Consider the following 21,808-nt stretch of genomic DNA (forward strand, 5'->3'; position numbering starts at 1 on the left):
TTTTTTTAATAAAGATTTTATTTATTTGTCAGAGAAAGAGAGCACAAGCAGGAGGAGCGGCAGGCAGAGGGAGAAGCAGGTTCCCACTGAGCAGGGAGCCCAACGTAGGACTCAATCCCGGGATCCTGAGATCATGACCTGAGCTGAAGGCAGACGCCTAACTGACTGAGCCAGCCAAGTGTCCCTATAGTTTTCCTTCAAGAAGTTTTTGAACACCTGTTGAAGTTGATTCCTGGTTGTGTGTGTGGTTTTTTTTGTTATTTTTTATTGCCATTAGGAGTTGGTTTCTTTTACTTTTAACCTGTGTCTTTGTATTAAAGTGCATTTCTTGTAGACACCATCTAGTTGGTATCTTTCTATTTAAGTTTCTGGCTGGTACTGCTGCCCTAGATGTTTACGTTGATCTTATATCCAGAACTGCTCCCTTGTTTTCCACCTGACTTCAGATGGGATTCTGAATCACAATACCCTCCCCTAAGGTGTTTCCCTGCTGGTATCACGGCACCTGGAAGGCTGCTAAGTTCATTAGAAAACTGCATATGAGCAGAGGATCAGACCAAAGAAAATGCTAGAAAAGTACCATGAATACCCCCACCCCACAACAGAGGGTAATCTTGTCCCCCCAGACTCAACATCTTCCTTCCTGGCTGCATAATGCACCCAGGCAGATTTTGCCTCTAGGTTGATGGCTCCTTCTCGCACAGAAACTTGATGCAGCCAGATGTACGTGTGCATTTGTACCACACACTGAGCGACCATACGTTGTCACACCTATGAGCTTGGGCGCTAGTCTGCCTCCTCTCATAACGTTCAAACGCTTGTGGCCTCAGAACCCTCGTCACAACCACTGCGCACCAGCACGTCCACGCGTCCCGTCACTTGCTCACCGAGGAGCCTGCAGTGCCCAAGGCAGCAAGGCCCACTGCGCAGGCTGAGAAGTTGGGAGGAGTCTGTCAGCCTGAACCACCATTTTCCTGAGGGGTATTAGTTTTAAGAGCTTTTTTGATATGGAAAATTGACATCTAAAAATTCCCTTCGATCTGTGGTTGGTAACTTACCACCCACACTCTAACGGATGGAAGGGGACTGACCGGCCATGCTTAAGCTTGTACTTCTTTCAAGAAAAATCCACTTCATCCAGATTCCAGGTGAAAGATTTCGGGGAGATCGCATCTGCTCTTCTGAGTCAGTCACTAGACGCGATGAGCTTGTCTCTGGGAAGAAGTGCTACGGCTTCCGCGTCACCCGAGGGCTCCAGAGGAGCCCTCCAGGATCCCCCCCCACCTCTTCTGCAAGGGGCCCATGCACCTGGGCCACCACCTCCCTCTAACCTGCAGGGGGCGCCGAGTCAGGTCTGAGCACAGCAGGCTTCCGGACGAGGTTTCACACTTGCTTAACTAGTACAAATCCTTCTCCTCTGTGCTCAACAGCAATCATCCTGATGGGCTTCCCGACTCTAGCAGAAGCCCCAAATAGACACACCTAGCGTATTTTAAATGGCTTTATTAAAGGCTATTAATATAAAATACAATCAAGTTACAAGTCATCAGTAAGAATGTTTCATTTTTTTTGGAAAACGTGTTATCAAAGAAAGGGAGGCGCAAAGAAAGGGAGGTGGCTCTGACATCCCCGTAGGGTGCGACGCGGCCAGGGCTGGGTGACAGACCCCAGCTGTCCCCAAGTGGGAAGCACTCCCAAACCCAGAGAGCAGGGTAGGGACCACCAAGTGAAAGAACTGAAACTGTTTTCTGAGTTCCTGGGGCAGAGTTTGCAAAACACAGTCACCCAAAGCAAGACACTAAATCCTTGAGCTGAATCCCCAGTGCACAGAATGGGGGTGGGGTGGGGGAGACACCCAAAACCAAATACAGGCTTCAGTTGAAAAGTGTGTATTTTTAAAATAATAAATACAAACTTCTGGTTCTAGAAACTCCACCCTGATCCATGGTGGGGAGAAGGGAAGGTGGCAAACCTAAGAGTTTCGTTTGTCCGTACTGGTATACACCCAACCTAAATTCCCCAGGGGGCAGGGCTGGAACTGTCTTTACACAGACCGCCCAGGGTTGAGAGACGGGATCTGCGGGTCAGGCGGGATGGACACCCACCAGCCTGTGTCCTCCAGGCCTTCACTTCTCCCTCTCACCGTCCCTCCCTTACTTCTGAAAGCAGGGCCAAGCAACACAACTCTAGGATTTCCCAAGTTTTGACATTACATTTCGTCTTAGGAGGCCGTCTATTACGAAACTTTAAATGCTGTCGTAAGAGATAAGTGAACACCTCTGAGTAGAGGATCACAGGTGGCATTAGGGCAGGCAGAGGCTTTCAACCATCCCCACAGCCCCCAGCTCCCCGGAGAACATGAAAGGAATAGCTGGGCTTTGTGAGAAAGTCGGCAAGAAATCAGAATCATCTCCCCAGAGAACAGACAGATCATCTTGGGCTAACTGTTCCCAGATGTAGTTCGGTCCTCCCTGCTCATCAGCACCAAGGAACACAGACTCACACCTGTACGTCTCTCTCCCTCTCTTTTACGGAACGCTGTTTTCAAGCATGGGTTCTAAAACAGGCCACTGCCCTCCAGGCTGGAAGCGGAGGCAGGTGGTAAGACTGGCTCAGAGGCTCCGCGGCTGACCTGAGGGGCCGGCACCTGGCCGTGCTGTGCCAGCTGGGATTTCCCTTTCCTTCCCCACCATGCGGACACCTTTTTTCCCTGGCATGTTTCAACCATCCTTAAATGGTACAAGAGGAACCAATATTTGCCATAATACAGTCAGTCACCAAAGCAGGAAGGTCATATCCACAACCCTAAGGGGCCAAATGAGGTTTAGGGACATAATGCAATTGGCAGAAACCAAATCAAAAGTTGGCTAGGCCACAACTTTGGCAGAAATGTTTTCCAGAAAAAAAAAAAAAGTTGCCATGTGCTTTACCTTGGAGCCAGATAAGATATTCTGGAAATCACTTAAGAAAGTTGTACGAAACAGAAATGCATTTTTAAAGAGACACACTTTGATACTGAAACTAGGTGCTCACTGGCCGGACTCCCAGGGGTTAAGGCTTCGGGTGCGGAGAACACAGTGAGAGGCAATGTGGAGATCACACTCGGGCAAGTCCGGCAGGCTCACGCAGCTCAGGGCCACTGGTCAGGGTGGGAAGGGTGAAGGCCCATGCTCCTCCTCACCCTTTCCCACCCACTTCGGGGGCATGGGCCACCTTGCTCCCCTGGGCAGCCTGAGCTGCCTCCACCTAAGCAGCAGTGGGTAGCAAAGTCTCGCTCCAAAAGAGGCCATTGCTATGACCACAAGGGTCTCCAGGGGGCGCTGCGGGGCGCTGCAGAAACTTGACTCGCACTTGTGCTGGTCGTCAGGAATGCGGGGAGAGGTCCATCCAGAGAGTCTCACCAGTCCTCGGATGGAGGACGTCCGCTGCCCCCGCCAGTCTCATGCTGGAAGGTTCTAACACAACTAATCAGAAGAGCCCCGTCCTCCAACACCTGCCATCTGCCTTTCCTCCTGCAGATGCCCAGGACATGGAACATCCACCAGGCCACGTAAGTAGCAAAGAACTTCCCAAAAGAAACCAGTACACACCCAAGAAAAGTGGTAGCCCTACAACGTCTAAATCTAGATACAAAATAATGAAAAGTTAATACAAAACTTTTAAACATGCAACTCTTCTTAAACAATGATGAATAGTTTGAATACGTATCAGGGCTGCTTAAAGAGCATCTCTGCTATGTGCCAACAGTCTGTTTCCTGGAAACATCGTGAGGGTGGAGGGTGGCACACGATGCGAGAAGGGTGGCTTCAGGAAGCCCTGGACAGCTGGGAACGTTGGGTGGGAACTAGGGGGGAGGAGGCTGTCATCTTTCTGTGGTCACAGCCAGCCAGCATACTCATGCCACCACGGCTGCAGACATCACCAACAGCCACCCAACAAAGGTCACCCGATTAATAAAAGGGGAGAGGCTAAAGGAGAAAGAGATGGAAATCACTTTTACAATTTTTGTGACACAATGAGAAAACTCCTTCTCTGAGTGGGGGGAAAATTGGGTGGAACTGGGAACAGAAGCTTTATGTACAAGATTGACGGAATTCCTTAACAGTCTTAAAAAATTCCAAATGCAAAACTTCTGTTATCAAATCATTGAAAATAGCATATATATCTGGCCTTACCAAAAACAGAAACATCTGGAAATCTGGACAAGGCAATATTTACCAGTTTCCAAATCATTAAGAAAAAAGTGTACAGAAACCAGGAAAATACACAGGGAAATATTGCCCGTTTTATCCTCCTCCGCCACACCACTTTGGAAAACACTTAGGGGTTCTTGGTTTTATTATCTTTTTTTTTGGTCTAACACATTTTACCAGTTGTCCAGAAAATCGAATCCTGTCTTCAAGACGACATTACTCGAGGTGACCTGCAGAAGAGACATAAACACCAAAGTAAGACACGGGTTTCTTTTTTTTTTTTTTTTTAAGCTGTGCATAATCTAAAAACAGCATCTTATCTAAATTGACCCAAATGAAATCGCTCGCCTCCATGTCAGGGGCTCCCTGACCTCAATTTGCCTCAGTGCTGGGAACCAGAAAATGAAAGACTTCCATGTGAGCCACACTCTGCCAGGATCCAGCGCTTTCCCCGCTCTGTCCCCAGGCAGGTCTGCAAGCAGCTCACAGAGAAAAGGAGAAAAATGTGTCTTTTCTACCTGTGCATGGACAGGCATGTTGAAATGCAGGCATCGTGGAATAAGAGAACAAACAACAAAGACAGTCCTTCTGATGCTCTCTCACACAGGCACACGTATCCACCTGGTGGGCTGCAGCCTTCGGGAAGGACGCTTTGACACCCCGTCTTCCAGGGAGCTGGCAAATGGCAAAGACGCTTCCGTGGAGACAATGACACCAGCGGACTAAAGCAAGTTCCCTCAAAGCTTGTCTCAGGCCCGGTGTGGCTGCATCTGACACTGACGCAAAGTGAGCCACAACAGGAAAACCCAAACGAGTTCAGGCAAGTGGTCCTCTCTCTGCTTTCCTGCCCGTTTCCTCAATGAGGTTGGCATTTGACTCTGCTTTGCACCCAGAAATCCGTTCTCTCAGAGGATTTCACGTGCTGTCTGACTGCCCACTCCCTCTACACACTTTCCTGTGTCTCTTTACAATTAGGACTGTCACGTGTTTTATATAAAAGCTTCCTTCAGAGGAAGACCCAGGTGCCAAGTATCAGAGAAGGATCACCAGGGAGGCACAGCGGCGAGCCTGGCAGGCCTGTAAGAAGGAGCAGGTGGGTGGGAAGGTTAGAGACACAGAAGAGAGCAAAGACACGGGGTAGGGGGCCACCGCCAGCAGGACGGGGAGGCGCCGAAAGCCCTGGCTGGAGATGATGGGTACACCGAGGAGGACAGGCTGGAAAGATGAGGGGCCGCTGATGGAGGGTAGATGGAGCTCCTGTCATAGGGCTCCCCTTCTTCAGGAGGACAACTCACGAGGTCATCTGCTGAGAGAGGAGTGGAAGCACCTGGAACCCCATTCCAGGAAATGCCCAGATGATGACCACAGCTCAACACAAAACTCAACTGTTAAAACCGGACGAGGGATCCGAACAGACATTTCTCCAGAAAGGATGTACAAGTGGCCAATAAACAACATGAAAAGACAGTCAACATCAACATCCCTAACCAATGGAGACATGCAAATCAAAACCATGATGAGACCTATAGGTACCATCTCCCAGAATTGCGATGGCCGTGGTCAAAGAAGAAAGAAAACCAGTGTTGGCAGGATGTGGAGAAATGGCCCTCCAGCGCGCTGCTGAGGGAACGTAAGATGGCACCACCACTGCTGGAAACAGTATGGCGGTTCCTCAAAAAGTTAGACACAGAATCACCAAGTGATCCCTCCCTCCGTTCCTCTTCTAGCTGTATATCCCAAAGAATGGAAAGCAGGGATTCGAACTGATATCTGTTCAGCTGTGCTCACGGCAGCATTGTTCACTGTAGCCAGGAGGTGGCAGCCACCCACGTGGCCATCAACAGATGGACCAATAAACAAAATGTGGTAAATCCATGCAGTGGAATATTATTCAGCCTTGAAAAGGAAGGGCATTCTGCCACATGCTACCATGTGGATGAACCTTGAGGACATTACTGAGTGAGATCAGCCAGACACAGAAAGATGGATACTGTTATGATTGTACTTAGATGAGATACTAAGAGCATCAAATTCACAGAAGTATCAAGTAGAACAGGTGGCTGCCAGGGGCAGGGGGGAGGAGGGAACAGGCAGTTGTTTAATGGGTACAGAGTTTCATTTTTCAAGATGAAACAGTTCTGTGGACAGTGGTGATGGCAACATAACACTGTGAACGGATCTAATACCACAGGGCTGTACACTCAATACTCACATTTTATGTTATGTATATTTAACCATAACACACATTTTTAAAAATATGTGTTAAAAGAAAGGGAAAAAAAAGGACAGCCAAAGAGTCTGGATGGCACTAACGTGGAGAAAACCAGCAAGACACACACAGAGGAGTGACGGGGGTGCCCCTCAAATGTGCCAGCTTGCCTTGCCAATAGGTAACTTCCCCAGGCTCCAAAACCCAGACTCCATCCTAAAGACCCCTCTTTTCCTCCCTCTGGCCATCCTCATTTGTGAGCAGGTGGCCCTTTTCCATCCCTCCTCCCCTCCCCACCTCGGGACTCAGCAAGCACTCCCACCCATGCAGAAAATGTCTGAATGCCAGGAAGCATGAACGCTCTGGGAAGTGCTGTCCATCTCTAACATGGACGGGACACAGACCTTGTTTATGTTCTCACCCAGGTGCAAGAGCAATCCACGATTTTCCCCCAGGAATGGTGCTCAGACACGCCTATATCCAAACTATTGCTTTGTTCATCATAAAGCAATGTCTCAAAACCAAGGCCTCCCTTTGGAATATGATGACTTTGGGTTGGTTTATTTTATTTTTTTGTTTTTGTGCAATCCTCCAACACTGGATCCACTTAAACTCATAAGCAAACACTTCGTCTTCTCTTCACTGTCAATCTCTTAAGCAATGCAGACCAACTGGTACAGACAACGCTCAAGGCTCCCACAAAGAAATGGGAAAGCACTCAGAAGCTGCTCCCCTATTCTCCGGCATTGTCCCTTTCTTCAGGATGCATTCCTCCTCAACCAGCGAACCTCTCAGATCTTTTTTTCTGCTTCCCCCCAAAAAGAACTCCTTTCTCAGGATTCCTCCCCAGACACGTAACGCTATCCTGTTTGGAAATGAGTAGCTGCCAATCACTCCTTGAAGCCAGAATTTCCTGTGGTCCCTGAGAACGAGCACGGCTGCTCTTGGTAGAGGCTCGGCGGTCCTGCCCGCTTCCTTCCTCCCAACACCCCAGCCCGACTTCACAGACGGACCGGTCAGTTGAGTGGGTATCCAAATCCTTCCCACACTGACCACCCTCTCCGTGTGATTTCCTGTGCTCACTGCCCCGCTGCCGGCCCTCCCTTACCAGCCCTCACATAGCTGGGGAAGGGCAGCGCAACATCTACGTGTAGCAGGCAAACAAGTCATGGCACCCAGATGGACCCATGAGACACGTCTCCTTGCGTATGTGTCAGTTGCTGAGCTGAGTAACAGCCCAGCTCTCCTGATCCCTGAAGTCCCCCCAAGAACGGGCAGGAGGAAGAAGGGGAAGAAGAAAGAGAGGGCATCTGTGGCCCACCCATCCTGTCGGAGGTCTCCCCGGCTCACTCCTGGAGGGAGAGGTCACCCACCTGTGTTGGCATGGGTTCCGAGAACAGAGTGTCCTCTGCGTCCTCCACGTCCTCCTGCCGGTCCTCGGGAGAGGACAGCTTCCCCACGGGCTCGGACGGGGTGGCTTCCTTCACTGTGCTGGTGCAGGCCTGGATGGGCTGGGGTCTCTCGTGCTCGACGCTGATGCAGGGAAGGATGCGCTGCTCCTGGCGGAGGTTGCCAGGCCTTTCCACCTTGGCCTCCCTGTCCTTCAGGGCGGGGTCCTGCCGATAACAGGCAGGCAGGACCTTTTCACCTTTCTCCATGGACTTGATCTGGCTGGGGGTCAGCGACTGGAACTCGGCTTCAGGCCCCTCTCCCCGGGACCGCTCTGCATTGATCTTCCAGAAGGAAGCTTCCTCTTCCTTCCGGGCAGGACCCAGGGCATCCAGGCTGGAGGACTTGCCGCCCTGGGTGGACCGGAGGGCCTGTGAGCCCTGGGAGGCTTTCGACAGCTGTCTCAGCTCGCTGGCCGTGCCGCTGGTCGGCTCTTGGATGGATAAGGAACAGACACTGAACTCCATCTGACTCTACAGCAGGGACACAGAGGGGAGAAAAGAATAAGGCTTACGGTCCCCGCAACGGGCGTGCCAGCTCACCCCTCCGCCCGCCCGCCAATGGTAACGCTGGCTGTCATCCATTTGCTACAACTCTCTGTCCCGAGGGCTTATCTTCAGGACGGGGCCGTCTGCACACCCACCCTGGCACAAGCACGGACACCAAGGCCAGACCACACTCCATGCCACCAACAGCACAGAGACTCTGACTCGCTGAGGACTCTGGTCTCTGCCTGGTGAGCAGAGCACCCACTTGTCTCCTCACGGGGGAATCCAGTGCCTTCTAGGGGAGGGGCTGCTGGCAGTGACCGCCTCCCCGAAAACGATGAAGAAGGTGCACCCCACAGCGAGCGTCAGCACCCAGCCGCAGCGCCCAGGCTTGTCACTCCCTACCTACAGTGGCGGGTGGTGGACAAGGGTGAAAGAAACCAACAGAGCCAGAGCCCGCTTTTCCGGACCAAACAGCCGCGGGGACCCAGCCCACCCACCCCTGCCTGACACACCGTCTTCACAGCTGCTACGGACTGTGTGTCTGTGTGGCCCTCGAATTCACACGCAGAGGCCCTAACTTCCGAAGTGATGTATGAGGAGGTGGGGCCTCTGGGAGATGATCAGGTCACGAGAGTGGGGCCACCACGATGGGGTCAGTGTCCTTGTAAAGAAGAGACACAAGAGCAATGATCTCTCTCCCACCATCCAAGAACACGGTCAGGAGGAGGCCGTCTGCCAGCCGGGAACCCCACCACACGGGCAACCCGGACCTTCCAGCCTCCACAATCATGAGAAATGAATGTCTGTTGTTTAAACCCCCCTCCCCCATCTGTGGCCTTTGTCATGGCAGCACGGGCTGGGCGAGACAGTGTGTCCTGCGGAGGGGTCCTCAGGGGAAACGCTCCCACTCAACGGGGCTCTGCAGCTCTCACCTCAAACCCCGTCCCATAAGCCCGGATGCCATCACCCACCAGAGACCACAGGGCCCACACTGCACCTCAGTGTCCCAGAAATGCATTACTTGATCCATGGCTGCTCAGCGCAGCGACCTTGAACGACGCCAACGCTGTGCTGGAGGACACAGCAGGAGAGGGGAGGACACCTCAGCCCCCGCGGCCCCACACAACACGCTGGGGCATGCGGCCTCCCAGGCTCTGCGCAGCAAGCGATGTGTGGCCTCCACCATTTCTACAATCCATCTTGAATGTGCCTCTCTTCCTCCCTACTTCTCCCTCAGACCCCCTTCTTCTTCTTTTTTAAATAAAAGCAATAAAACTGTAATACAGAGGGTTTGGGAATTAGAAAAGAAGTCATTCGTAAGCTTTCCTGCTTCCGTAACCACTACGTTTCGTATTTTTGTGTCGCTGTTTTCATACATATATTTTACGAGGTTGCGATTCTGTTAGGCATATAATTTGGGGTATTGCTGGGGCGCCTCAGTGGTGTAGTCGTTTGAGCATCCGACCCTTGATTTTGGCTCAGGTCATGATCTCGGGGTTGCGAGACCAGCCCTGCGTTGGGCTCCATGCTGGGTGTGGAGTCTGCTTAAGATTCTCTCTCTCCCTCTGCCCCTCCTTCCCCCTCTAAAAAAACAAATAAGTCAATAAATAACTTGGGGTATTGTTTTTTTCACTTAATCATAAGCACCCTCGTGGTGTTTAGATCCATTATCTGTCCTGGGTACAAGCTATTTCATGGAGGAGCTGTCCCACCAGCTCCTTAACCACCGATTCCTAACGCACAATTGGCTACTTCTCATTCAGGCTGCCGCCACCATCCTCATGCACACAGCTCTTCCCCACGTGGAACTAATGTCTTCAGATACCTTTCCAGAAGTGAAACATCAAAATGCAAAAGCTTTAAACCTTTCTTTTTATGGTTCTAGATGCAGACCGGCCGATCTGTTTTTTGGAGCCCCAATTTCTAACACCACCAGTGACACAGCAAAGTGTATGTCCAGTTACTGCTTCCACGCGGAAACAGTAGAATTTACAAACTGTGCTAACGTAACACACAAAACATGGTTCTTCATGACGTCAGTGCGTATTCCTTCGCTCAGTTTTACACAGAGTGCTCGCCCAGACTCTCACCAATGGGCACGGACACGTTCGTTAGGGGAGGATGAAAACATTCCTTTTCCCGAGCCACCTGCAGGCCCTGAACCCAGAGGACGGCACGTGCTCTCAGCCTGAGACTTCTCCTCAAGCCCGGACCCTGACGGCCAGAGGTCTCTCCTCAAGGCTCAGAAGACAAGGTGCGACGGGAGCACGAGACACTAAGTTTAAGTCCTGGGCACAGGCCGCTCGCTGTCGTAGGGAGAAGACGTCGAAGCTGGAGCTCCGCCCACTGCGGCACCCTGAGTGCATCTCACGTGTTGGGCACTTACCCTTCCTGTTGGGCTGGGTTTTAAAAAAAAATGTTCACTCTTACAAATGAGCAAACGGAGATCTGGAACAATTCAAGCAAACGTTCCCAGGTCACCAGCCCACCAGGTGCCGCTGATGTCCACCTGGATCCCCCAATTCCAGGCCTGAAGCTGTGCTGGGCACCACGCTGCGTATAAAAGCCACCGGCCAGCAGGGATGACATCCACATAAACACCAGAACGCCTCGAACGTGGCAGGATTCTGGTAAGTGCGATAATGATCTCATTTGATTTTTAAAGGGCTGTTTCTGAACAAACCACTCGAAGTACTCTGTGTATTTCCGGATTCCACAACAGAATACAGTGAGACTGTGGGCATAGAGATGACATTTTGTTTAAATAAGCAAGTTGCTAAAGATACCTCGGGAGTGGAGACCAAGGCTTAGAACAAGAGTTGACTTTGATCTGGAAATTGCAGAGTAAGGAAGGCACTTAAAACTGAGCACTTCATCAAGCCCCAGGCTTTTTTAGGATCAGCAATTTCTCCAGTGGGATCTCTGCTCAGAAGCCTCTGGAAGGCTAGGCTGAGCACTTGTGTACATGGAGGGCAACCATGGACCAAGCCAGGGACGCTGCAGAGAGGAGGCGGTCCCGGTGGTTCCCAGGCTGCTTCAGGCCATCGCTGGCAGGGCCCCCAAACAGCACTGGCTGGACGCGACAGCCTTGAACAGACCGAAATGAAGGACGCTGTGCCAAGGCTCCTTGGGCAATCAGAGACGAAGTGGCAAATCTCAGGGGACAGTGTCGTCTGGTTAGAGGAGACAGCTATGCTGACATTAGTGGCTACTTGGTTTGGGAGCTTTGGGGTGAAATGGGGAAAAAACTTACAGAAGAAAAAAAGTTCTAGCACATCTGCTTTGAAGCCTTTTTCCCTGGATATACGTTGTTTTTAATTTTGCGAAGAAAATAGGACTACGCTCTCCTTCTCAAACACAGTCCTCCCTGATCAGCAGCGCCGGTGCTGGGTCTTCACCCAGCAGAAAAAGGGTCCGTCATTTGTATTCCAAACACACGCCTGTTGAGAAGGGGCAGGGTGGAAAAGAGCAAAGGAGCAAAGGGTCTCCCCCGCCATCTAGATCTCATCTCACTCAGCTCCAAAGCAGGAACTCCAGCAAAACGAGCGGAGCAGTGTCTGGGGGAGAACAAGGCCATTCCTCCCAGGACTGTACCCTCCTCTGGGATCGCCCATCCTGCCCTGGGGGTTAGCTGCCAAGGTGGCTCCAGACAGGGGGAACAGGGCCTCCGACTCATCTTCAAAGACGTGGAGTCTGGCAGGTCCTAGACAAGGGGCACCTTCCATTTCAGCCCCACACGCCATTTCAAAGAAGGCGTTACTGCTTTTCTCTCCAGCGACTCGCCCCTCCAGGTTTCCTCCCTGCCAGCCACCCCGCTGCTCCCCCAGACCAGGGCTCCCAGGGCTGCTCCTGCGAGCCGTGCTTCCCCCAGCTGCCAGACACCCAACCGGGACACTGACACGCACTGCCCACCCCCCTGTCCCAAAGCGGTCACCTGCCCTCCAACCCACTCCTCCTCGGTAAACGGCAAAACCACCCACCAGCCACCTAACCCTGAACCTGGGCTTTTGTCTTTTTCGGTAAAAAAGGGGGAAATAACCATTCTTGCCTTGCTAGACTGCCAGGAAGATTAAACAAACAGATGCCCCTCAGGGTTTGCGTCTTAGACCAGCGCCTGGGGCATAGTAAGTGCTCAGTAAACACAAGCTACTTCGCTCTTCTCCTCAGTTGTGCGTGAGGCGTCAGCAATACTCCTAGTGGGGCCCCCTGGGCTCCGGCTCCTCTGGCCCGGGGTGTGGCGCCTGCTGTCCGGAGCTGTAGGCAGTGTCTACGCCGAACAGCAGAGCCGGGGGAATGCTAGTCCGGAGCCCCCATGCTGAGTGCCCAGCGTCAGGCCACGGAGTCCAGGCTGCAAAGCTCCCTACAAGTATTGTGGCCGAGCCACCGTCCTGTCCTGTGGACTCTCCTGGAGCCTGCTGTTTGGGACTGCTGGGGACTCTGTCCCCTGCCTTCCACCATGCCTTTGAAGGTCACAGCATATCAGAGGATCTGCAGGATGGGTGGGAGGGGTGCCCTTCGGACTCTGGAATAATAGGTCAGTGAGCAGGATGGGGACACCCCTGCCTCACGGAACTGACAAGGTCTAGCAGGGGGCCACTTCTGGACCCTGCGATGAGCACTGCAAAGTGGAAAGACAATGAAGTTCCAGAGCCCATTTTCTTACTTCTGGAAAGAAGGCCGAAAGCGCTGCTGGGAAGGGAGGTGCTGCCAGCCCCGTCCCCCAGCGCGGAGCAGCACTGAGCTGGGGCCCAGCAGCGGACGCTGTGTGTGAGGAGCAGCGGAGGACCAACGACTCCAGCTCGGCCGCCCCGGGTGCAGACAGGAAGTCGGGGTGGGGGGATCCGACTCCGCGGTCTCACGCCATCCTCGAGCCGGGACATGGGGGAGTCGTGGTGACAGCTCACCCCGAACGTCCCCGGCACTAGCTGAAGCCCTAGGAAGGAGGCGCAGGGGGATTTCGTCCGGCCAAGCCGGGACGGGGCGTCAGTCACCCCATGTGGGGAACTGGGTCTCAGCTGGCCACGTCCGTTCTAAAAACAGAAAGACCACAACTGAGCCCAGTATCTATTTTTACACCCCACTCACTGGAGAGGAATGTGTAATATTTCAGCAAAGGGGGAGTGCACGCAGCCAAAACTAACTGTTTGGCTTGGCAGCGTCCGACAGATCTAAATTGTTGAGACAAAGCCTGCAGAAATGTTGTCAGGAAATATAATAGTTTACTGGAGCAAATCTGAATAAATCCACAAACCATTTAGCATCTCGTCTCCCCACCTCCTCCTCCAGAGAAAGAAGAGAAGGGGAAGATATACAAAACTTTCAGAGTCACAAAACTAGTAGAAGTGGCAGCCCGACAGGAAAGACACAGCGTGACTTGGCCACTGGACACTGGGAATGTCAGACCCTGGAGGCAAGTGGGGGGCGGCAGGCCCGGTGGACTCCCCGACCCAAATCCCAAGGCACAGGCTTGGACCAGGGGCTAAGTAACATCCTCCTATACTTTTCCCAGGGAGCAAGGGGACCTACAGACACGTGGACGAATCCTGCTGTGGTCCACAGTGCCCATATGTCGGGCAGAGTGAGCCTGGGGAAAAGCCAACAGATGGTGGGTGCATAGGGGCCCAGGGGCCGAAGTTATAAGGTGGCCTCTGCCCTCCAGGGGCTTGTCCTCTCACGGGGACAACAGCAATGCCACGTTTTCATCTAAGAGGCGGCGTGGGGGCTACAACACAGGTTATAAACAAGGCCCGGATGTCTAGTCCACACCCCTTACCTTATGCCTTGATTTCCTTGTCTGTAAAACGGGGTTGTAGGGAGGCTCACACGGGGGAAGGCACCAAAGGTGCTCAGCACAGATGGGGGGCATGGGAGCCGCTCACCACTATGATGGGGAGAATCGTAAGAACCTGAGTTTGCAGCCAGTCTGGAGGACAGGCCGGACCTTCACGAACGGTTGGGGTGGGGGCTGAGCAAAGGCACTGAGGCAGGAGAGCACAGTGCCTGGGGGACGGGGCCGAGGGGCACAGGACACAGCAGCAGGAAAGACCCCCCCGGGCCAGAGGCACAGGGCTGGGGCCTCTGGGCTGAGGGAACAGACACATCACTCCACACTCAGAGACCCGGGAAAGGTCAGAGCACCACAGGGATCAGCTCTGGGTCTCAGGAAGGTGAGCTAGGGACAGCACAGGGGGTGGGGGGGAAGGAGGAGGGAGAGCTGACTGCTGGCCAGAGATGGGGGGCCTCGGTGAGGAAGGCCAGGAGACCGCAAGGACTTAGGCTCTGACGGGGGGACACAGGGCGGCTCTATGTAACCATGCTTCTCCAACTCTGGCGGGCGGTAAGGAGGGACAGCCAAGCAGAGCCACAGGATGGAGGCCAGGGCCTCCCCTATGCACAGAACATCCTGACAGAATGCCCTTCATGCAAGCCCGGCAGAGCCGAGCTCCACTCTCTCTCCATTGATTGAAGCTGCCTGCCAGTTACTGTCTTCTCTGAGCTCCTCCGGGAATGCTGACCCACGGCAGGAACAGACACTGACCTCCCAGGGCTGGAAGAATCCAATGTGTGTGCCAATGCCTGACTCAGGGCACAATGCACAGGACATGCGACATCGTTCACTGACTTTTCAAAAATTCAGCACAAAGGCTCCTAAGTGCTTACTCTCCTTCCCAAGGAAGGAGCTGGAAGGCCTCTCTACTCCGGAAATGGTCCATACTGGCCCTCAGAGACCTTCTTATACGAAAGGAATCAAGGAACTGATCCCCACAAGCCAACTTACCATCCCCAGATAGGCAGTGCACACTGGGAGGGGGACCAAGACGGACAGAAAGAAGCCAGACAGCCCGGGCGGGGGCAGGGAAAGGGGAGGCACAGTGTGTGTGTGTGGGGGGGGGGTGTCCCTAGAGTCCAGTGACCCAGCAAGCGCCAGGGCCTGACCTGCCTCTGCAGGCATCTCCTCTAAATTCCCCAGCCCAGACCCACTGGGGAATGTCAAGAATCCTCTCTGCTCCCTGCCTCCCTCTCTGGAGCATTCCAAGTGCTAAGTTCTTTCCTCTTGAAACAGCAGTAGCATGACAGAGGAATCCACCATGGGGGCCCACAGGCACCCCCCCAACTAGCTCACCCCCCAAGCTGATCGATGAGCGGGAAAGATGACCACCACTCACCCCCAGCTTCCGTGACGGAAGAGGGCAGAGAGGCAGGGGCTCTGGGCAGGTCAGCCTCAGAAGGAGGTGACACAGGTGGGCAGGATGGGCTGCAAGACGAAGCACGATTCAGAGAGGTGGGTGAGTGGCTGTTACAGACCTTCTGGCACTTGTGCAGCCCTCGCGGGTTCTCCTGATCACAGCTGCGTTTCACTGGCGCAGTGACCCCAGGTCCCACGCACAGGGCCAGCTCAGTCTCTATAGGTGGAACAACTGCGGGCTGGCCTAAAGGAAGGAGTCCACAGAGAGGTACGACAGTCGGCCAAGCACCCCCAAATCCCTGGCATTCTCGGTTCTGCCAACAGCCATGACCTTGGGTCAGGCGTACCCTGGCCTCAGTTCATCCATCGGGGGCTAAGAAGTCAGAGCAGAGGAAGAGCTGGGCACTTAGCTGGCACTCACTGACCGTCTGATGAACTGGGAGCACCTGGCTGCCTCAGTGGGTTAAGCATCTGACTCTTGATTTCGGCTCAGGTCATGATCTCAGGGTCCTGGGATGGAGCCCCGCCCCGCCACAAGCTCTGCACTCAGCAGGGAGCCTGCTTCTTCCCTTCCCCCTGCCTCTGCCCCTCCCTCTGCTCAAGCACACTCTCTAAAATAAATAAATCTTTCAAAGAAAGAAAGAAGGAAAGAAAGAGAGAAAGAAAGAAAGAAAGAAAGGAAGGAAGAAAGGGAAAGAAAAAAGAAAGAAAGAAAGAAAGAAAGAAAGAAAGAAAGAAAGAAAGAAAGAAAGAAAGAAAGAAAGAAAGTCTGTTGAACGGAACAGATGGAGAAAGGCAGGAGCCTGTATCTACCAACACGTATATACATACGTCTAATGGGAAAAATGACGGAAGGAATGTGTTGCGGAAGCTTTTCTCCTGCATGAGTTTTGCCACCAAATGAAGCCATCCACTCACTGGACTCTCTTTCGAGTGCAGAAGTGTTTACTCATCTCTGAGCCTTAAGCAGAACGTCTGACAAAGACTGGGTGTATTATAAATGTCCACTGAATTTCTGAAAAATCGATGAATGATGTCATAGAGACTGACTGGAGAAGGGAGGCTACCAAGGGCTGGGGGACGGAGGGGGAAGCTGTTTAAAGCGGACAGAGTCTCAGTTTTGCAAGACAAAGAATTCTGTGGATAGAGGGTGGTGATAGTTGAACAACAATGTGAGCATAGTTGATACCATGGAACTATCCACCAAAAAATGGCTAAGATGGTAAATTTTATGTGTAATTTACAATTAAAAACAAAAAAATAGATAATGGATCAACAATTGAATGAAAGGACCCAGTGTCATGGCTGCCAGGGTGTAAAATCCTATCTGAAAAATGCCTACATGTTAACTACACTCAAATTCAAAAATTGTTTAAATAAATAAACTGCTGTAAATTCTCTGCAACTCACCAACAAGAGCTCGGATTTATTCCCTCACACCTTGAATCCAGGCTGGACCGTGCCTCGATATGACCAGCGGAACAAAGCAGGAGTGACACTGGGTGATTTCCCAGCCTAAGCTTCAAGAGGCCCTGTAGGCTTCTGCCTTTGCCCCCAGGGGACTCTTCCACCACCACGTGAAGCAGCCCAGGCTGGCTCGCTGGCAACTCAGGGCGCCCGCGACACCCAGCCCCAGCTGCACCCAGAAGGAAGGTTATCCTGGAGAGGCCAGCTCCCACCGGACGGCTGTCAGATGACAGGGGAGCCATCCCGGCCAAGGCCAATGGGAGAACAGCCACTGAGCCCTGCCCACACTGCTGAGCCCCAGCATCGTGGGCAAATAAACGTCTGCTTTGGTCCATGAAGCTGTGGGGTGGTTTGCTATGCATCAACAGATGACTGACGGAGAGAAGAAGGCGTCAAACGAGGGAGAGCAAGAACCCGTGTCCAAGCCCCGAATTCTGCACCTGGAGATCAGAGCTGCCCCGCCCTGCCTAGAGCCACTTCTGTTTGCAGCTCTCCTAAGAGGTTCTCACCAGTCTGGAGGTCCCCAGGCAGAGCATGACAGAGCCAGGGAGGCAGGGCACTCGAGTTAAGGCTGGGGAGGTTCTTTTTAGAACCCGACCTTGACTTATGAAGACAGAGTAGGGACAAGCCTCTCTGCTCTCTGGACTGCTATTTTACCTCTAAAGGTTCTAACACTCTACCAGGTAAGTCCGACCTCAAGGGATCAAACTAAAAGGTGAGGACCCGGAGTGAGCCTGCTAGATGGGGAAGCAAGCTGGTGCTCTGCTACAGCACCTATTAACTTCTGGAGGCTTCCCAACCAGGTTCCTAAGGGACTCGGCTCACAACTGTGGACACTTAGCACCAGCACAGGTGTGATCCTTGATCCTGTTAGCTGTCCTCGTTCTCGAGACACCTGGGCCCAGGCTGGCCCTGAGCAGCTGAGCCCCGTCTCAGCACCCGCCCCAGCCACGGCCCATCCTTGTCCCAGAATGTCGTCTGCAGCAAGTTAATAATAGATGGAATGTCCCATCTCGCAAATAGCAGATTAAGGAACATTTCACAAGGTAAATTCTTAATAGAGCAGATATTCTCAGGGGGCACAAGATGGATTTAGGACTTAGGACATTCTAACTCTTTTGACCTCTGTGCCTTTATCACCGTGATACCATCAAACAGAGGACCCAGTCCAGGACAATCTGGGCCACTTTCTGGGTCACTGCATCCCAGGCTGTTCGGTTCCAACCTGCAGAGGGTCTATCTGCCTCTTACCACTAGGGATCACCTGCACGCCTAGTGCTTCTCAGTTACCCCGGGGAGCCCATCTGAGACTGAGGCCCCGGCTGTCTGCCAGTGAGCTGATGTTCTCGCTACCCACCCACAGCTTCCCTTCCAGTGTAACTGGACGGGGTTCCTTGTTGGTCGTAGGGGCTCCTGTATTTCCAGGCTGCTCCTTGATATCCTTCAAGCAGCGTCCAGATCTCTAGGGAGACCCCAGCTTCCAGGCACACCATTCCGCTCATCCCGCCCTCTGCAGACACCTAGACAAAAATGACACGTGCGCGATGAGGTGTTTGCATCTTTACTGTAGGGTGTTCGGGACCCCACGTGGCGGCACACGGGAGGCAGGAGGAATCCGCACCCACCAGAAGAACACTGCACTGATGCCACGTTCTCTCAAAGCCACCTCCCGGTTGTCCCGTGAGGACCACGTCACGCTCTTCCCCGTCCCCAGGATGGCTCGGGTCACTCGGCACCATCAGCAGCCGCTCACCAAGCACTGCCCCCATCCACCTGAGCCTGGCCAAATACTTCATTCTAAGACACAGGCCCCCGTGTGAGGGCCTCTCAGGTGTCTTGCAGACCCCTCACTGCTCTGCCCTCACTCTGACCCACTGTCTCTGCAGGCCCCCTGGATGCCCACTTCTGCTGAGATGAGCGATGTGGGCTCAGCGGAAAACCAAGCGCAAGCCCTGGCGCTTCAAAGCCCTGATCTGACCTCAGGTCAAAGCCCTATTCCAGGCACTCTGCTGTCTTCGTCACCTATTACGGGATGAGCCCTCCAACTCACAGCACCAAATGTTCTAGAATCCTGGTCTTTTCCCTTCTTTCCCTTTCTGCCTTTTGGTCCTTTCGCTCCTTTGCAACTAGAGAGGCTAGGGGAAATGAATTAAAATCAGTTAAGCTTGATACTGCTATGCAACTCTGGCAATAATAACCATCAATAATAATGATATTGATGATAATGATAGTAAACAAGTGACCAGGAGTTAGCCGTCCCGACCAGGCTGTGTTCGATAACACCTGCCCATGGGGACCCACGGCCCCTTCAAGTCCACAGGGTGCAGAGTCTTTCCCTATGCCTTTCACCCCAGGCTCTGGCGCCTTAGAGCTGAATCTCCCCAGATCTGCCGTGTGGTCTCTGCCCCCGCGTCTCTCCTGCCCCCACACCTACCCAACTTCCTGGCTGTTCTGAGTTGATCTTAAATAAAACCAGCGGTCTCCCCCGCCCCAAAAGCTTCCCTCCAAGCTCTGCCTTAGAAAGCACCCCCACCAAGGTGCTGAGTGTTGGGGGGGCAGAGGAAGGAGCAGAGAAAGCCTCTGACGGGGCTGACCCTGCTTCCCCAGGATGGCTGGGATCCTCGTCCAGGGCACCTCGCCCCAGCTGGCAGTACTGACGACCACTTTAATCCCATCACGACCTGACACAGGTCTCCTAGCCATCACAACTGTCTCCCCTCCCGTCCTCCTCCACCGGCAGCCGGGCAGCGGGGCCTCTGCCTTCTGAGTCCATCAAGTGCTGCAAGAAAAGGAGAGAACCACGCGATTCTCTTTTAAAAGGACAAACAAATCCACATTTAATCCAACTTACCCTCGTTTCCCAGGAGAAAGGGGCAGAGTGCTCATCTTGCCAAGTTATGTCCTGAAATAAAAATTCAAGAATAAACGTGAAACACAAACCCAAACATACCCTGTGCAAACACCCACCCGAGGCCGCGGGGGAACCGAACTTAGGACTCAGCCCAGCTCCTGGCTCGGAGCAAGCCTGATGTTTGCTTCGCACAGAATTTGCCGACCTCCACAGTCTGGCTTCTCCCTCATCTTTCCAGTGGTGGCGGCCAGGCACGTCCCGGGGCGCCCTGGCCAGAGGGACACTCACTGCCCGTGTGGGAGGCCCCGCGGGGACTCGATGATGGGGATGTGGGCAGAAAGGGAAAGGGGCTTTACAGGCTTGAGCCTCAGCTCTACCAGCGACTGCACACGAGGCCATGATGGGAAGAGGGCGGAGCCCTCAGAGCCTCAGTTTCCCTGATCTGTAAGGGGAGAATCATGCTTCCCTTGCAGGGTTGTGGTGACGATCAAATGAAGTAACAAATGAACAGAATGCCAGGCAATCAACCTCCAGCCAAGCCAAGGCAGCTGCGTCCCCGCCTCCCCCCGCGAGCCCCCCAGAGATCGGAAAGGCGCTGTCGGCAAAGTCAATGAAGAACGAGCCCATTGAATGCCAGTGCCCACTTGGAGTGAGAGCTCTGACACCGCGCCCACCCCCGCCAACAGAACATGATGGAAAGAGCCCTTCAGAACGGTAACCGAGAATCTGACCGTGGCTCCGTTAGGTTCTGCTCACTGGCCTGAACAAGAACGGGAAAATCACCTTTTCTTGGCCACCCCCTCTGAGCCCCCAGCCATCGTCCTGTGCCAGCAAGTCTCTGGTCTGTGCCTAGCTTCTACTGGGGATATTCTCTGAACCCCAAGTTGGGACATACTGGGCGACGGACTGAACATGGAATAAGGTATTTTAAATTGAGACGGTCATTCCATAAAGCACCCCAGGGAAGTGAGGTCTTCCTAGTCCCCAGAGGTCGGAGATCGGGCTCTGCCCCCCTCTGTAAGGCACAGGGGGTCTGCAGAAGGCCAGCTCTCGGAGCCCTCGCCATCCCCGCCTTAGCCTTTGAACTCGCTTGCCTCGGCCCCTTTGCTCCTGGCTGCCGGGAAACACTACAAATGAGAGGGAATGTGGGCCACTGCCCTCCCATTTGGAATTCCAGCTAAACACAAGCTACATCTCAATTTACAAACTCTGTCCCTCCAAAAATGGAAGTAGGCTGCCTGGAGGAATGTTTGAGAAGGAGCCCTTGTGATGAGAGGGAGGCCATCGGCCCAACCTCAGCTGTGGGGGCTCCTGGGTCCAGTCCAGGCCGTGTGTGTGCTGGGGGGCACCGGAGCATAGTGCGGGGCTACGTGACCTGAAAGTCTCCAAAACTCTGTGAGTTCAGGACCGTCTAAGTTCCTCTCCGAATCATAAAACAAGAAGGACTTTGTTTCCACATGGGGAAAGTGAAGGAGCCTATATGTATCATTTAGTCTAGATTTGGGTCTGAAGGACAAAAGTAAAGGGAAATCAACTGGCAAATGTGCTCTTTTAAAAAAGACTTTATTAATTTATTGGAGAGAGAGAGCACGCACATGCATATAAGCAGGGAGAGGGGCAGAGGCAGAGGGAGAAGCAGACTCCCCCCTGAACGGGGAGCCCAACACAGGGCTCGATCCAAGGACCCTGACCTGAGCCAAAGGCAGACACTTAACCAACTGAGCCACCCAGGCGTTCCTGTGCTCCTTCTATCCAGACATGGGACAGCCCAGTGGCCACCTCAGTGGACAGAGGAGGTGTGTGGAGATTAACTGGGCAGGTGGAGGCAGGGGAGGGGGCAGACCCAGTGGCCGGGGCACACTGGAGCTGGATCCCCTCATCATGTGCTATGATCTGTCCTTAAATATTAGTTATGCAGCTGAAATCGGCAAAAATTAAAATAACGCTTTGCAAGGAAAATAA

At 53.2% G+C, this 21,808-nt stretch overlaps 1 protein-coding gene across 1 annotated transcript in view; it reads right to left on the bottom strand.

Moving 5' to 3' along the window:
* Positions 1-1,488: 1,488 nt before the first annotated feature.
* Positions 1,489-21,808, bottom strand: part of C6H1orf198 (chromosome 6 C1orf198 homolog) — a 32,523-nt gene continuing 12,203 nt past the window's right edge. The window contains exons 2-4 of the mRNA XM_045783380.2: positions 19,847-19,897; positions 7,776-8,324; positions 1,489-4,423 (exon numbers count right to left, since the gene is read on the bottom strand). Coding sequence (XP_045639336.2) covers positions 4,367-4,423; positions 7,776-8,324; positions 19,847-19,897 — 657 coding nt within the window. The 3' untranslated portion in view covers positions 1,489-4,366. The remainder of the gene's footprint in view (positions 4,424-7,775; positions 8,325-19,846; positions 19,898-21,808) is intronic.

This window comes from Ursus americanus, chromosome 6 (genome assembly GCF_024610735.1).
Source record: "Ursus americanus isolate L20-20 chromosome 6, mUrsAme1.1.p, whole genome shotgun sequence".
Taxonomy (NCBI): domain Eukaryota; kingdom Metazoa; phylum Chordata; class Mammalia; order Carnivora; family Ursidae; genus Ursus; species Ursus americanus.